This window comes from Chelonoidis abingdonii, chromosome 1 (assembly GCF_003597395.2).
Source record: "Chelonoidis abingdonii isolate Lonesome George chromosome 1, CheloAbing_2.0, whole genome shotgun sequence".
Classification (NCBI taxonomy): Eukaryota; Metazoa; Chordata; order Testudines; family Testudinidae; genus Chelonoidis; species Chelonoidis abingdonii.
This window is the reverse complement of record NC_133769.1, coordinates 92,109,086-92,125,925: the sequence shown is the minus strand read 5'-3', so window position 1 is coordinate 92,125,925 and position 16,840 is coordinate 92,109,086. Positions and strand designations below refer to the sequence as shown.

General features: G+C 43.0%; 1 protein-coding gene across 2 annotated transcripts in view; it reads right to left on the bottom strand.

The window, feature by feature from the left end:
- Window positions 1-16,840, bottom strand: part of ANO4 (anoctamin 4) — a 322,747-nt gene that overhangs the window by 68,305 nt on the left and 237,602 nt on the right. For both annotated transcript variants that reach the window (XM_075067279.1, XM_032788584.2), the window contains 3 exons: window positions 8,680-8,786; window positions 5,576-5,631; window positions 3,891-4,012 (listed from right to left, as the gene is read on the bottom strand). In XM_075067279.1, the coding sequence (XP_074923380.1) occupies window positions 3,891-4,012; window positions 5,576-5,631; window positions 8,680-8,786 (285 nt within the window). The remainder of the gene's footprint in view (window positions 1-3,890; window positions 4,013-5,575; window positions 5,632-8,679; window positions 8,787-16,840) is intronic.

Genomic DNA, 16,840 nt, shown 5'->3' with positions numbered 1-16,840 from the left:
CCTAGAGTGAGGTGCAGGAAGCCAGTCTTGTTTCACCTGAAGGGTGCACTTGAGAGGGACAAAAAGTGATCTAAGGCATAGCTTACCCAGCAACTCTGACCCCCCGCAGATGAGATTTTTCTTGTACTATGGTGCTTTTCACACTCCAGCATGGATGTTCTCTCTTTCTGCTCCCTTAACTGAAAATTGTTCCTGACAAACCATGTCTTTTCCCTATTTGAACCCTTTATATCTGCTGGTTGCAAAATGCAGGGCTCCTCTTACAATCCAGAGATCAAGCCAACAGCTTCTTCTGATATCAAGGCTGATCTCAGTTTTAATTTGTGCATTAAATGGCAAAATGATTAGGTGCTGCCACTGGCAATCTAAACTTCTGCAGTGTAGGAAGGAGACAACTGAGGCCGCCTGTGAACAGTTATCTTTTAAAGAGCACTCTGTACAGCCATTGCTTTGATACATACTGATTTAGATACAGATAAATGGCATCTTTCTTGTCACACTCACAAGTTTTACACTGTGATAACTCCATGTACTGCATTGAGAGTAAGACCAGAATCAGGTCCATAAGGTGGCTTAGAGACACATTTACCTTTCTCTTCCCATCAGCTGCACCAAGCATGAGCTTAGCTATGCTTTGTTTCCTATTTCTGATTGTCACTACACGTTGACCAGAGATTTTCATTGAGCTACCCACAGTGTTGTCTTTTAGCTGAGCCGTTACATTATATTTAGTACTCGGTAATGAATATGGGTAGTTGAAATTATTCCTTCCAATGTGCATTACCATGCATTTCTCAACACCGACTTTCATCTACCATCACGCTGCTCATTCATGTAGCTTTGGAAGGTCCCTCTAAAGTTATTCAGTCTTTGCTTCTTTTGACTCACCTCAATAATGTGTCTTCTGCAAAGGTTGCCATCTCATGTTTCACCCCATTTTCCAGATCATTAATAATTATACTAACAAACATGCTGTGCATCTAATAAGGTCACTGTACAGAAAACATTCCCTAACACAAAACCTCAAAAGCAAGGAAATGAAAAGTGAAGACATCAAATAGCCAATACTCTTGCTTCCATCCAGAGACCCACACATCACTATTAGCACAATCACAACATTACAGACAACATGGCTCAACCTTACATCATCTCAGGAAAATCAGCCTTCCAGGACCCCCGTACATGGAGGTGAAGCCGGGCCTGACTGAAGTCAGTGGCAGAACTACAACTGACTTTCAGAGGGGCCAAGATTTCACCCTACATATTTAGCAACAACACACATATTTTGTAGCCTGTTAGTATTTAGAATGATAATGCCTTATAAAAGAATAAACAAATTCTGCCTTTAGCACTATACAATTTATTATTGGAGATCTCTAAGTTTATCAAGCTTAATTATATGATTGCTTGGGATCAGGACACCCAGAAGGCACACAGGATGTTAGAGGAGAGACAGATTTGGACCTCAGCCAAGAAAATTTCTTTCTTCATTCATCCTTTTACAGTTCAGTAAAAAATCCTATACAGGACTTATTATACCACATAAACTCAATGCAGCTATGGCACTCTAGCAGATGTCTGAAGGCTGTTAAAGTATCTGTTATGTAAACCATATATGGCGGGATTGAGTGAAGGTTAAAGGGGCACTGTCAACCTGAAATCTAGTTATTTAAAACAAAAGAAAGAGCTACATATTTTCCCGAGGTATTACCCCACCCTCATGCCCTTTTTGGTAGTTTTACAATCTCATTTTCCTTTTCTTTTTGTAAAAAATGTTTTTCTCTCTCCCTTGTTGCTGTGTGAAAGACTCACACAAACAAGAGGGGAAAATGACTCGCTGACTACAGAGAGGGGAAAAAGTCTATGCACAAAGCATTGACAAGTGCACAGAGGGACTGATCCAAAGCCCACTGAAGTCAGTGGGGACTGCTTTCATTCACTTTAACAGGTTTAGGAGCAAGGCCAAAGTGAATGAACTTAGGGAAGGGAAAAGAGAGAGGGAGATTGTCCCCCTTTAATCACTTTCAGTTCTCGTGATTTTGAAAGATTCTTGTAACAACAGTATGGAAATTACATTTAGGCAGCAATGCGAGTAAGCTGACCCTTTCACAGCTGCTGATCAACAACGATGCCTTTGCAATTTGTAGAATCTGTACTTCTCATGCTCCCTGGTGCTTCCAAGTGGAATGAAACACTGAATTGTGCAATACCCCTCAAATGCTGTTTTCTTGTTTATGTCTAGTGACTAAGATCTCCATACTGGCCAACTGGTGTGATTAAAGTAAAGTTAATGGCCATGGAAGGTGCCAGATTGAGTGCACTGGAAGACCACATTTAATGGCAAGAAAAAACAAACATAAAAGCAACAACTTCTCTTCTCACCCTGGCAATGTGACTCTAACTTGACTTGAGAGTATCATATCTATGAATGAGAAGGTTTTTCACTATTGGTAGCTCACTTAGTCCTTGGCCTCTCTAAAGAGTCTGACAACACAAATATTGGGTGGCAATGTTGGGTATTGGAAAACTGGCCCCATTAGGACCCTAACAGATAACCCTCAACTCCCACTCCCTCTGGGTATGGGCTTTACATAGATTTTCTACAGTACCATGGCTGGGGAAAGCTATGAAATGAGCACTCATGGCAGAACTAGTATAAACACTTGTGTTTTGGGTACATAGATTCATGCAGTTTTAACTGAGGTGAACAGCAGTTTTTGCTAATATGGTCAACTGTTCAAGGTGAAAAACCAGGGCACGTGGCATACGAGGAAGGAGAGGCGGTATGGAGGGATGTTTTGGTGTGGGTTAGGAAAAGGTGTATGGGAGTGTTTTAGCAGCTGGGAAGGGAGAGAGAAAAGGGTGCCCACTCCTTTCCTGACACCCTTCCTCCTGTGCCTGCACTACAATCAGCAACTTAAAATGTCAGGCTGGGTCTGATGTCGCCTTTTACTCAGTCACCTGTGAATACTCAGCAAGCCTCGTATCTGCCTCTCTGCCCTTGTTCTCCTCCTGCTCATGTAGACCTGTCTACTGAATCACCATTACTCCCATTGTGTAAACTGCTCTTATGCTGGGGACATTTAAAAAACAAAAACAAAACTACTTCAATGCAATTACTGGTTCACCACTGAACCAACAGTGTAATTTGTTTTGTAAATTAGCGAAGACTTGGCCAAGGGGCTCAAAAAGAAATGATAACATCTAAAGAAGTTGATATACTACCTAAAAATATATTACTGTGCTTTACATTGTTTCGAGCACATTTTAAAAAACTACATGACTCAAGCAAACCCCTATTATTGTATTCCTCTGTGAATATTTTTTTCTCTAGAAAAAGCAAATTCCCATTTTATGAAGTTGCAGAAAAAAGAGCTTTATGGAGCCTTAAAGAATAACTCCTAGTGCTTCCTGGGAATCTTTTACAAATCATTCTATTTCAGAACAATTAAAAAAACAATAAAAGCAAAAGGCTCCTATCAGTTACAGTACTACAGTCCTTTAAAAAAGAAAAACGAATTAACTGTATCAATTTCAGGCTCTTAATAGCCCTCCCAAATTGCCAACATATCAGTATATTCAATGATGCTGCTACCTTTTAAATACAGATTTTATGTATAGATCCTTGTAGCCAGAGGCAGATTAAGATTTATTGGGGACCTGGGCACAAAGAACATTCAGGCTTTCCACACCCACGGGGCCCAGGGACACCAGACCTAGGGGGCTGGGGAGGCCATGGCCCTCACACTTTTAAAGTGTGAGAGTTTAGGCTAATTTGTCAGAGGAATTAACTAAGTCCTTCATGCTTCTGTTAGACTTTCCTACCCTCTTATCCCACTCTGTATCCCAGAACACAGTGCAACATTTTAAAAGCAAATAAAAAGTTTTACCGTACAAGATCCAAGGGCTGGTATTTATACCACACGCCCCATGAGGCCCAGCACTCATAAAGCAGATGTCTGTGGTTTTCTGCTCCATGGTTTCTTATGGAATTTTTACTTCGGTAGCTTCCCTGAAATACAGATTTAAACATTGAGCAAAGAATAATAGTTGCCAAGAAATCTCTGGAACTAGATGTGTGTTTTAACTGAACAGTTTATACAAAATCCTTGCATGAAAACAAAAAGACAGATTTAGCAATGGTCTAGTTGAATTAGTTTGTCTTAAAGGTTGATTTTTCTTAGACCTGTATTTGGTAACTAGATTATGAGTTGCAAACAGATGTCAGGTGGTCATGACCACACTGCCCTTCCATATTGATAAATGGAAGGGGGTTCCCAGGGTAGGGCTGATATATAAAAGAGGACTGCGGTATACAAAAGGTTAAGAACAAATGGGTCCCACCATGAAATCTTCATTTAAGGGAGATGCATGCTCAGCAGATCAGTATGTCTGGTGATTAGAACATAAGAGTGGGTATGTTTATACTGAAATGAGAAGTGTGATTGGAGTTCAGGTGCGTATAGTATAAGTTAGCATGGGTATGCCTACCCAAACTGTAATCTGACTTCCAGTTGCTGTGTAGAGATATCCTAAGACTGGGAATCTTGAGTTCTATTACCTGTATTCTGCCATTAACTCAATAAGGTAAGCTACACTTACCTCAAACTGGTGTTATAATGCATAATCATTTAGTGGTGTTAAATAATCATCTTCAAAGTGGTACCAACTGCAGGCCTGAAGGAGGCTGCTTACTTTGAGTAAGTGTTTGACATGATGCTGGAAATATTCCAAGCGATGAGGTTTGGGGATAGCAAGGAGTGTCAAAATACTGAAGAAAGTAAAGAATTCATGCACAACTGAAAGGTGCTCAGATGTCATGGTGACGTGGGCAGTGTAAGAACCAATATACAATAGATGATGTTTTGCATAATTCTGTTTTAATTAATTTTATTAGCTTAAAAGGAGACGATCTCCAGCTTTCAGATAAAGAGTTTTGGACTTCAATGTACAATATATGAGTAACTGTCAAAGTGTGATTCATGAAACCAATAATGTTGCTTGTTAGACTGTGACGAGTCAGCTGGTGATATGATACTGGCTCTTCTTTGTTTCTAGCTGCTAGACAGCATTAAAAGGAGTTAAAAGCACATTAAATACATCCCTAAAGTTGCTTTTCTATACAAAACAATTGAGGTAGTTGCCACAGGGATTGCTAGTGGGAGCTGTGATTGCAAGTGAAGGAGTGGGAATGATCTGTGTGACTGTAAAAGGGAGGAAGGTGGTGCCCCCAGACACACACTGTATTTGGATGTGTTCCACACCATGAACATGTTTGAGAAATCCTGTAATACATGATTGTTACTACCACATTATTCATAGCCACCAATGGGGGACAGTGTGTGAGTCTGAAGCACATGAATTTTCAGGAAGAGCTATCAACATTTTCTAATGAGCTGGATTAAATAAAAGAAAGCATAGAAAATGCTCACACCGTCTGTGTTAATAAGGAGTAATTTTCTACTGAAGCCAATGGCGACACAATAATGTAAAATCAGAGTAAGAGGAGACTCAGGCCCAGTGACATTGGTATAAAAGATTAATTAAAAGCCAACAAGAAATGTTACAAAAGTACCTCATGAAGAGGAAACGCAGCTTCATAGGAGCCATTAGTAAGCAATCGATTCAGACCTAAAAGCCAAAAATATAAATTTAATTAGAAGCAGAGCTAGAATAACTGTAAAATGAGGAGGACAAGCACATTTTCATGAGACTGGTAAATGAAGTTCAGTGAAAGGTACGAGTAACAAAAATACTTCTTTCATATGTTTATCATACTATGGCGGAGCACAGGGGAAGGACGAATACAACATTCAGATACTTGCTACTGTATTTTACCATATTATTCACAATCTACAATTCGTTAGGCTTTGAATATAAAGCTTTGAGGGACAAATACACCACAGTGAAGTAAACAGGCATTGACTTTCACCCCAAATATTTTGATCTAATAATCATATATTAAAGTCTATGTGAGGATATATTTGCAAACTTTGTTTAAGTGAGATGCCACATTTCTTAGCATTCTGCAAATTTCAGACAAAACCTTTGAATTTTTGTATCATAGTGTAACGAAACAGCCGAAAGTCTTAATTCCATATGAAAATAGAATCATTACATTTATTTAACTTACTGTTCTGAGAGCTGTTGGATTGATGGCTGGAGACTGAAGCTATCTACTGAGAGAACAGCCACAAGACTGGTAGTAGCAGCGTGAGGCCCAACAACATACCTGAACTTTGACCCAAAGGGACCACTAGTTGTGGGGGAAGGACAGTTCATCCTCCCTGTCCATTAAGGCTTTGGCCCCTCAGCCAAGACTGACAACACAAGAGAAGTACTTAGTGCCAGCTGTGCTGAAGATGACTGTTTACTTGGAAATTTACTGAAAGGCCACTGAACAGCTATTGGACACGGCAGTATTCACTTGCATGGGTGGCAAGTTTGTAGAAATTTTGGTGGTGCCCAGAACCCACCCCTCCAAACTCTGCCACCCCTGCCTAAGGCTCTGGGAGGGAGTTTGGGTGTGGGGAGGATGTCTGGGGTGCAGGTCCTGGGCTGAGGATTAGGGTGCAGGAGGGGTGCGGGGTGCAGGCTTTGGAATGGAATTTGAGTATTGGGTGCAGGCTCCGGGCTGGAGCAGGGGGTGGGTGTGCAGGAGGGGGTGATAGGTGCAGGCTTTGGGATAGAGTTTGGGTGCAGGCTCTGGGCTGGGGCATAGGAAGGGGTGAAGGGTGCAGGCTCTGGGAGGGCGTTTGGGGGCAGAAGGGGGTGTGTGGGAAGGGGGAGGGGGTGCATGCTCTGGGAGGGAGTTTGGGGAAAGGAGGGAGTGCAGGAGTGAGGGCTGTGGAGCTGAGGATGAGGGGTTCATGATGCAGGAGGTGCTCAGGGCTGGGGCAGAGGATTAGGGTGCAGGGGGATGAGAGTTGGGGCTGAAGATGAGGGGTTCATGATGCAGGAGGGGGCTCAGGGCTGGGGCAGAGGATTAGGATGTGAGGGGATGAGGGCTGGCAGATGAGGGGTTCATGATGCAGGAGGGGCTCCGGGCTGGGGCAGAGGATTAGGGTGCAGGGGGACGAGGGTTGGGGCTGAGGATGAGGGGTTTGGGGCATTGGAGAGGCTCAGGGCTAGGGCGGAAGGGCAGGGTAAGAACAGCCTGCCTTGCCATTAGTGGATGGCGGGCACTAGGACCCTGGGACAGCAGACAGCAGTTCTGCTGGGAGCCGCTCTGCGTAGCAATGTGCTACACCAGCAGTACAAGCAGGCAGGGGAGAGGCACATGCTGCTTTCTTTCAGGCAGGGAGGCCAGGGGTGTTGGGGGTCTGTAGGGGAGCGGGGGCCAGGGCCTGATCCAGGCAGGGCCGAGGGAGAGACCTAGCTCCAAATATTGGTGGAGCAGGGCCCCTAGGCCAGGCCTGAATATTCCTACTGCCTGAGCACCACAAAAGTATATAACCTGCCCCTATGTTTACTTGGGGATATTCAAACCAGTGACCTAGAGGCAAAAGACTCCATATTCTATTCTTAATCAGTTGAGGAAATCTTATAAGAATAGTCCAATGAGAAGCATTAATTTATCATAAATATCATTTTTGCTGGTTGTATTAGTCTCTGCTATGGGACACATCTTGGTCCCTGGTTTCTCTATGGTGTGAAACCCACCAGAGCTGTTTAGCCTGGCTAGGTTCCTACAGTCCAGAAGCCTATGCAGAAGATACTCTGATACTACAGTGGTGGGAGCCACATGGATAGATACTTGGATCCGGAGGCAAGCAGGAGAACACAGCAGCCCAGGCGGTATCTGCATGTGGAATATGCAGCCCCCTGACTCTTCCCATTGCTCATGAGTGGAATCTGATTCCAGCCCTGGTGCTGAGGATGACATCAGGGAGGCATCTAGCACATGTGGTGCTTCCCTAATTCTGGGCACACAGGGAAAGAAGTTCCTCCCTGGCTTGTTGTCAGCTGGGGAAACTGAAAGGGTTTTGCTACCCCATCAGCTGACAGTTCGGACATGGAGCTCTCAGCCAGAAGCAGTGCAAAGGCCCATTAGAATGAAGAACATTCTTCTGCATGCAGAGAAGAGGAGGAGGACACAGCTCTCCAGCCAACCCACACCTGTGTCAAGACACCATTTTTTGCAGAGGAAATTTGTGGAGAACTCAGTCTTGGTCTCCCTCTCCCTCCATGGAAAGGATTCAGGGGGCTGCAGTAACCTCCATGACCTCCGTGCATGAAGAGAGGGGAACAGGGATTCGTGCAGGATTGCTGAAGTCTGAAACTCAGGGCTGCATGAGTTTCCCATCCCTCCAAGCACCTCCACACTTTGACCCAAAGTGAGTTGCAAGTTCTCCTTTTGCAATGGGCCAATATGTCTATTTAGCATCAGCAGTTAATACCTCGTGTGCCTCTTGTTTATCTTATATCAGCCTTCCCTACTGCACAGGGAAATAGTCTTCTGAGGTGTCAGCCATATCCTTTCATGGAAAAGTGGCCCAACATTCCATTGCCTTGTCTTCAAAATGACTGGGCAAACCAAGAAAAAGTGACCACCCTGGAAATGTGTGAGCTATGTACCCAGTGAGGAGATTTAAAAAACCCAAAGCTGACCTATAAGGAGCATGTCCTGGCTTTACTGAGTTTTACACCAAATTAAAAAGCACCTTGTTCAGCACTTACCAATTTTGTTTTTTCCTTCTTCGTATTTCACTCTCTGTAAAATATGGTGTACTATTCTACTTCTTGTAGCATTGCTGAAAAAAGTGTCTTTGTTGTGTATAATAAAGCTAAATAAGAAACACAAATAAGATTGGCCCATGAATAAGTGGTATAATATTTAAAATTAATGTTAAGTTCCATTAATTTTTACAGCACCTCAAGAATCTACAACGTATGAGTGAAGTACAGGGAATACACCATAAAGGAACGTGACACTGTAATTCAATTCAGCACAATAGGAAATCTCTGCTCCTCAGGGGTGTTGTAAACCAGGACTAAAGAGGAGCCATTTGCAGAGGATCTTGCTACTTAGTCATTCACTTTCATAAGCATTACATTTAAAAAATGTTTAAACACTGCATAATACATGCACATAATTTACAAAGAAATGAGATTTAAAAATGCTGCTCTAGAACACACAGATCAGATTAATCACATGAACATTGAAAATGAAATAATACGTTATAGATATTGTACATTAGAAAGTGAAAACATCATATATGACAGTTTGATACAGTAAACTAAAATGGGCTAGAAAATTAACTTTCAGGAGCTAACCATGAAATTACATGAAATTCAGTTTCAAATTCAACAGCTTGGATAGATTTATAATGAATCAAGAAAACTAAGTGAAGGATCAATTGCAAATTGCATTATGTTTACTAGATTGTTGGCATATTATTTAATGTATATATTTCTTAACAACATTTCACACACATATCGAGGAGTATGATATTTTAATAATTATCAAGATCACTAGAAAACTGTAGGCAGCATAGTGCATGTTGTACTATTGGGCTTTGAGGTAGCAACTAAACGTATGACCAAGAGGGAGTGAATTTGGACGCTAACTCACAGGGTCTGTGTGTTCTCTTGAGGAAAATAGGGTCTTTGGCCTAAATACTTAAAAAAAATAACATTTAGGCTCCTAAAGATGCACATAGGGGCCTAGTGGGATTTTCAAACACTAGGCGCCTACCAGGGCCATCCTTAGACATACGCATAGTGCCCTATGGAGCTGCGTGCTTCGTATGCAGTAGCACCAGCAGCCAGCCCCATTCCCCAGCTGACCCCCTGTGCGTTCCTAGGGGGGTGCAGGATCCAGGACAACTCCCTCCGCCCTGCCCCTATTTTCGACCTCTTCTCCCAAGCCCACTCCCCCAGTGACGGACGCAGCACAGGGAATTAGCGGAGGGGAGCCTGGCAACGGCTTCTGCTTCCTGCTGCCAGTCCTGCAGGCCTTCAGCACAGCCCACACCCTCTGCAGGGCAGGGGATGGGGGAAAGGGGAGCAGGTGCTCAAGTTGCGTAGGGCACCATAATTGGTAGGGATGGCCCTGGCACCTACCTTTCATAATCTGGCCCTTCAAACTGGATCAAAAGCCCATTGAAGTCAATCGAAAGACTCCCATTTTTCAATAGGCTTCCCCATGCGCCCACTAGCGAGGCAGTGGGAAAGTGAATGAGTTGAGTGAATGAGCAGGTACAATCATACAGATTTCCTAGAGAGATCAGCTCACAGAAATGCAGAGTGGACTCAGAGCATGGGATCAGAAGCAACTCTAAAGGAATAACCAGAACAGTAGATCCAGCATGTAGCCAGGTCAGAGCCCCTGCTGCAGGGTACAGAAGTTGGGGGCTCAATGTTTTTCCCCCACAGGGTTTTGGCCAAGCAAATATACCCTCTTCAGAGAGGATCCACTAGCCACAGACCTAACGTGGTCATTTCCCCCTCCATGTTCATATGGGAAAAGCAGTCAGGGAAATAGCTCCCTATTGTGCAAGGCTGTGTGAAATCCCCATGTCCTGGCTCTCTCCTGCCAAGAAGTTCCTACTGTATTTTAGGTCTTCCACACCACATACAATTTGCTCCAGAGGGTTCTTGTATCCTGCTTCCAAGACATACAGAAAAATCCAAAAACTAAAGACATTAAACAAAATATTAAGGTACATAAGAGTGGTACACCAGCCCATACCTCTCTCTATTACCCCTGCTTACAGAAGTTTCCTAGGCCTGAGTTTAGGTTATTTCCCTTTTGTGATGCTTGCGGCCACCTTAAAAAAAACAACCCGCTTTACTTTCAACTATTTTAACAATACAAAAATGATGAAATCCTGGTCCCACTGAAGGCAATTCCTAAACTCACACTGCCTTCAACCGGAGCAGCATTTCTCCCAGGATCTTCATCAGATCCCATTTAATGCTCTCATAGCATGAGCAGCCCTAGTGACTTTTAAAATCTTTTTTTTTTTCCTGCCTCCTGGTTGTTCCCACTATGAGTAGAATTTGCATGAGTCCAGCCCTCAGGTGTGGTGTTTTTGACTCACTTCACTTCTCAATCATTGATGAGGAGGGAAACCTGTTTGCTTTTTCAGTGCTGGAATGCTATTAACTTTTCCTCAGCCACCAGTCTCACTAATCTGAGATTTGTCTCTGTGGAGCTTCTTTAGGCCTGGGTTACTACTGGCTGCCCTTCTTGTCTTTTACAGAGCTAACATGGCAGGTTTTGATATTTTTTACTCTTCCTTTAATGGACTGATGCCTTTTCCCCCTTCTGTATCCTGGGCAAACTTTGTGTTTTTCCTCTCTCTCCCACACAGTGTACAACTACAATACTACTTTGTAGGGATGGGAGAAAATTATTAGGGACTACAGACATTCTCCCTGATCTTTCTTCCAAAACTTGAGTTGAACCAAAATCAAAGTTTTTCTGAAGTTCAAAAAAAGTTTGGTCAACTCTGCTGTCCATTATATTTCATTTTTATTCACTTGCCCTTTTTACTTCCAGGTTCTGCTTTGGACCAGAAGCAGAAATGTTAGAATGCCATGAAAAAAGCCGTCCTCAAAGTATTTCTGGCCCAAATAAAAACAAAGTCCTGAAATCTCATGAGAAAGCTTGCGTAAGACCTCCATATCGAAGGGATTTGGATAAACACCTACATTTTTGGGTGCTTATCCAAATGGAAACATCGAATCTTTTGAAATTCACCAACCAATATAAATGTCCCTTCTATTTTCCACAACATAATAAGATTTGCGAATAGGGAAAGTTCTCACACTGCTCTCTCCACATCACAAGTGTGCACATATCCACACACAGGTTTTGCACCTGAACTGCTATGAACATGTCTTCACTACAGAGTTATTTACACTCAAGTTAACTCCTCTCAAGTTAACCTAGCCTGAGTGGGTAGGTCTACATGGCGTATTAAAAATGGCAGCAGCGAGTCTCCGAGCCTGGGTCCACAGACTTGGGCTCGCACTACAGAGCTAAAAACAGCTGTTGAGAACCTCAGGCTCAGGCTGGAGCTGGCAGGGAGGTGGCGTGAGAGCTCCAGTTCTACCCGTGCTAGAACTTCTACACAGCTGTTTTCAGTGCTGTAGCACAAACCTAGTGAGCAGTGAAGATAAGCCCTTATTGTTCAAGTTCACCACTTCCTGAGGTTTGCCATTATTGTTAAATGATAATAAAACTTCAGTCTCAACCCGAGCTTGGCTTGTTTTGAGGTTTCACCTTTCTGGCCTCAGGTGCAAGTTCTCTCTGCCCCTCCTCAAAGGGACACACAAATCCTTTACAGCCTGGATTGGAGTGAATGAGCCTCCCTCATCTGGCTTCTAGTATAAACCGACTTGAGTCAGCAGAATCGTTCTGCTTCTCACTGCAGTATCCTAAACTCTGGCACTGTGCCACAGCTAATTTGTCATGTTCTATAACAGACATCCGCTCAAAGACAAGTGTAAAGATTTGTGGGTTTTAAAAAAATATTTCAACACTATTTTTCATTTTTTCCATTTGAAGTCCACCTGACTTCCTTCTCCAAGGCCCCCGCTTTCTGGGTGGCAGTGAATACTAGTCACCATGGCAATCACTTTTGAGACCAACTCACATAGCAAGTTGCACTTGAACTTAACCTTGAGCTCCTGCGTTGAGAGGCTTACATTCCTTCTCTGGGTTCATTCTACCATTTCCCCAGATAACACAGCAAAAAGGTTTGTCCATTTTCCTTGCAGGTGTGAAATTATTTTGCATAGATATCTATGATTATGACCATACATAGTGATACAAATGTAGATTGTTCCTAAATGGCTGTGCAAGCACACTGAAAGCTGCTCTCTATATAACCATTTCTATGTCATATGATTATGATCATCCAACATCAAGGCTATGTTGTGGGGGAAGGGCTAGCTCAGTGGTTTGCACATTGGCCTGCTAAACCTAGAGTTGTGAGTTTAATCCTTGAGGGGTTAAAAATCTGGGGTAAAAATCTGTCTGGGGATTGCTCCTACTTTGAGCAGGGGGGTTGGACTAGATGACCTACTGAGGTCCCCTCGAACCCTCATATTCCATGATTCTACATTGCACTTCTATTTTTAAAACTTTTGTTACTCAGAGGTGTGAAAAAACACCCCCCGAATGACAAAAGTTTTAACGACAAAAAGCACCGGTGTGGATAGTGCTTCATCAGTGCGAGACGCTTTCCTGCCACCGAAGCTATCGTGCCTTATTGGGGGTGGTTTTATTTCGTCACTGGGAGAGCTCTCTCCTGATAACAAAGAGTGGTTACACTGAGTGCCTTACAATGGTGCAGATGTAGCGGCATAACTGTGCCATTGTAAGGTGTGCAGTGTAGACATGGGCTAAGATGTATAAAAGATACAGAACTGAATGTTGGTGGAATATGCAAAGGAGTCGAACTACTATTTGTTCCAAAGGACATCTTACTTTAGCTACTTGCATTTATTTTAAAATGTAGTAACTGTAGCATTAAGGTTATTAATCTCTCTTGCTAAGAGTGGAGAAGGAAAAACAAATGAAAATTCCATAGACATACTGAAATGCTGATCATCTAGCAGAATCCTGTCTTTTCCAGAGCTGGCTGAATCAATCTGAGTGTGTCTGTTGGTGACACCAGGGAAAGATACTAAATTTCACAGGGACTAGAATGGCAGAGGTTAGAAATGGAACAAATCTGACAGGTCACCCAGTCCATCCCTGTACCGAGTGCAGGAAAAGACACGCTAGCATTGAACAAAATGTGGTGTATTATTTACCCTAAATCAACATTATGGGGGCTCTCTGAAATACCATGGGTCTCAGTCAATTGCTCCCAACAACTTTACATGGGAAAACAAGTTCAAAACAGTATCAGCTCTAATAAAGCGACTTTTAAGGCATTCAGAAATCTTCACTAAGATTTGTTCAACCTATGGTGTTCTCTCTGTTCCTCTTCCATAGAATTTGTGTCATCCTCTTAAAATGCAGCCTGTGTGTATCTGGCACTTGCCTTATTACATTGTAAGTATCTTTCAGGGATTCCTTTTGCCTACCACTGTACAGAACACACACATGCACTCACACCTATTTGAAGGTGATTTGCTGTACCTAGCCCTATTTCCTGATTGTAATAGTCCAACATTACCGAAAATAGTTTCTGAAAAGACATGGAGCTGGCTTCATCCCTGAGGTACAGTGATTCCACTAAGACTTTGGAGTTATACCACACATGTACCTCAGTCCATTTAGACAAGCTGTAACTGATACTGTTCTGATTACAGAAAACCTCCCATAATTTCAGTTTTTTTACTGTTCTATTTCTCCACTAGGTTCTGTTGTTTATCTTATTCTGAGCCCGTGTCTCTCAGTTTAAAAAATATATGCCACGGATTTCGGTTTTGGGTGGTTGGGATCTACACTGCTTTGAATACTAACCTACAGCAGAACTAGGTTCTCACTCCCTCATATATTACTCCAGTGGCATATAGGAGCTATAAAGGCTCCACAACCATCCAGGAGAAAATTTCCCCATGGCAGGAACAGAGTCAGGCCTACATAGTACATAGCCTTATTGCTCTGTGTTGTTCTCCCACATAACCCACAGCAGATGCACAGAGATGGAGGGTGTGTCTCAGATGTGAGGAGGTTTTGTAAAGCCGAGTGCTATGCAAATTCTAGACTGTTTTGAGCTGTGACATGGCCCCAATGACATGCAGGTGAAGACTGCTGTAATTAGAGCACGCCCTGGGCTCTTCTAATTTGTACCAGGGACCACAATGGACTCCACTCAGCCTAGAATTTAGGCAGCACAGAAGTGGTTTAAAGCCAACTCTGCTTGCTTTTTCGTGTATTACACTTTCTGGGCTGCTCCTCTTCTGAGGTGCAGTATAGAATCTGTTCCCAAGTTTTTGTATTAGGTAGGCCTTCATGGGTGGCTAGTCTGTTGATTTGAGCAGTGAACTGGTATCTTTGGAATAAATTTGAAAGACTATTTTATGAAGAACATTTAGGGATGGAGCTAGAGCTGATATATGAAAGGAATTTCCAGGATGTTCTCTGAAGTGTATCATACTACATGTTTCAATTCATGATGGGTAAACCTCACAAAGTTCCAAGATTTGGTCTGAATAAGCATCCATCCAACTCCCCTAAGCTGAAAATGGCATACGATTAAGCTCTCCTGAGAGATTTGTAGCCCCTTCTGCCTTCAGATGCATTATAAATGCCTAGAGAACAGCATTTGTTCAGCACTTCTGTTCTTGCAGTCCTGACTCTGATTATTAAACATACTGAATTTTTTTGATTTTCATTAAAACTTCAGGGTAGGTTTGTTATAAATTTGGGATAAATGTTTGGGTCACTTCTAATTTTAGCCAAATTGATTAGCTTCTTCATTGTATAAAAATATATATATTTAAAAATGAACATTGTTTTTGTACTATGCTAGGCATTTTATAGATATGCATGGAGCCAAGATCTCTGCCCCACAGACATGGGCAGCGTGTGACTCGTACATTGGGGATGCTAGCTATAGTTCCCTAGAGTAGGAGGGGGCACCGCCGCCCAGACCATAGCCCCACTCCCCTGCTCCAGACTGTGGCCCTGCTCTTGCTCAGTCTCCTCCCCCCCGAGGCCCCACCCATGCTCCAGTCCCCCTACTCTGCCCCTGGTGAGGCTCCCGCTTGGCCCCTCCCGCTACTTGTACCACTTGGCCCCCTTCCCCTCAGGCTCCCCTATCTGCCACTTGTGCCTCTCTGCCCCCAGCAGATAGGGGGGCATCAGGAAAGGGGGTCGAGAGTCATGGGCAGGGGAGGCTCTGGGGAAGTGGCAGAGGGGGAATGGGAAGAGGAGCAGTATGGGTGTGGTCATGGGGGAAAAGAATGAGTGCGAGTAGGGCCTCAGGTGTAGCATGTGAGGCTATATCTTGGGCTGCTGCCTTGTGCTGCCAGAGGGAGGGGCACCACAATCTGTTTGGGGAGGCTTAGACTCCCCTTGGCTCTTATACCCGCCGTCCATGCCCACAGAGTTTAAATCCATTAGCCTGATCCTACAACCCATACCCTGTGTATAGTCCTTGTTCATATGCAGACTCCAACTGAGGTTAATGGTAGTATCCAGATGAGCAAAGATTCCAGTCCTTAATTAAAGTCCATTTTTGAAAATGTCATACAGCTGAAATATATTGCTCTTGTATTTGTTACATTATATGGCACAAAAGAAGGTTAATTGCTTTGAAATGAAATTGGTAGCTTTCTTAATTAGGCTCGGATCTAGAGATATCAAACTATCTTGCCACTGCTAACAAGGCAGAATAAAGGCAATAAAGCCAACTCTCATCTAAAGAATGGTCTCAAACTAATGCAAAGGCAACTAGGAGCAAAGCACCCAATTAATTCCTTTTGATACATTCTGTTTTGGGAACTTTTCAGGTTGCAAACTTCCACTACGCAAATACTTTGGGGCCAAATTCTGCTCTCACTCAATGGAAGTTCTGTGCAGATACCTGGGGGCAGATTTTGTTCCTTTCTTATTTGAATTTATTTTTAAACTTATTTGGGGAAACAAAGAACCAGATACTTTCTATTAACAAAGAGACAAACAATCTAAAATTTAAACACTCCAGGACCTGGTTACTGAAGTAAAGTGCCTGCATTTACCAGCTGTTCTTTGGCAGGGAACCCCAAGCATTAGGTATTCAAGTCAAACCAATGATGCTAACCAGAGTGGTGTTATAAACAGATAAGAAAAGTTAATAGCACAGAAGTACTTCTCTTTGACTGTAAAGGGTTAACAAGTTCAGTAAGCCTGGCTGTCACCTGACCAGAGAACCAATCAGGGGACAGGATA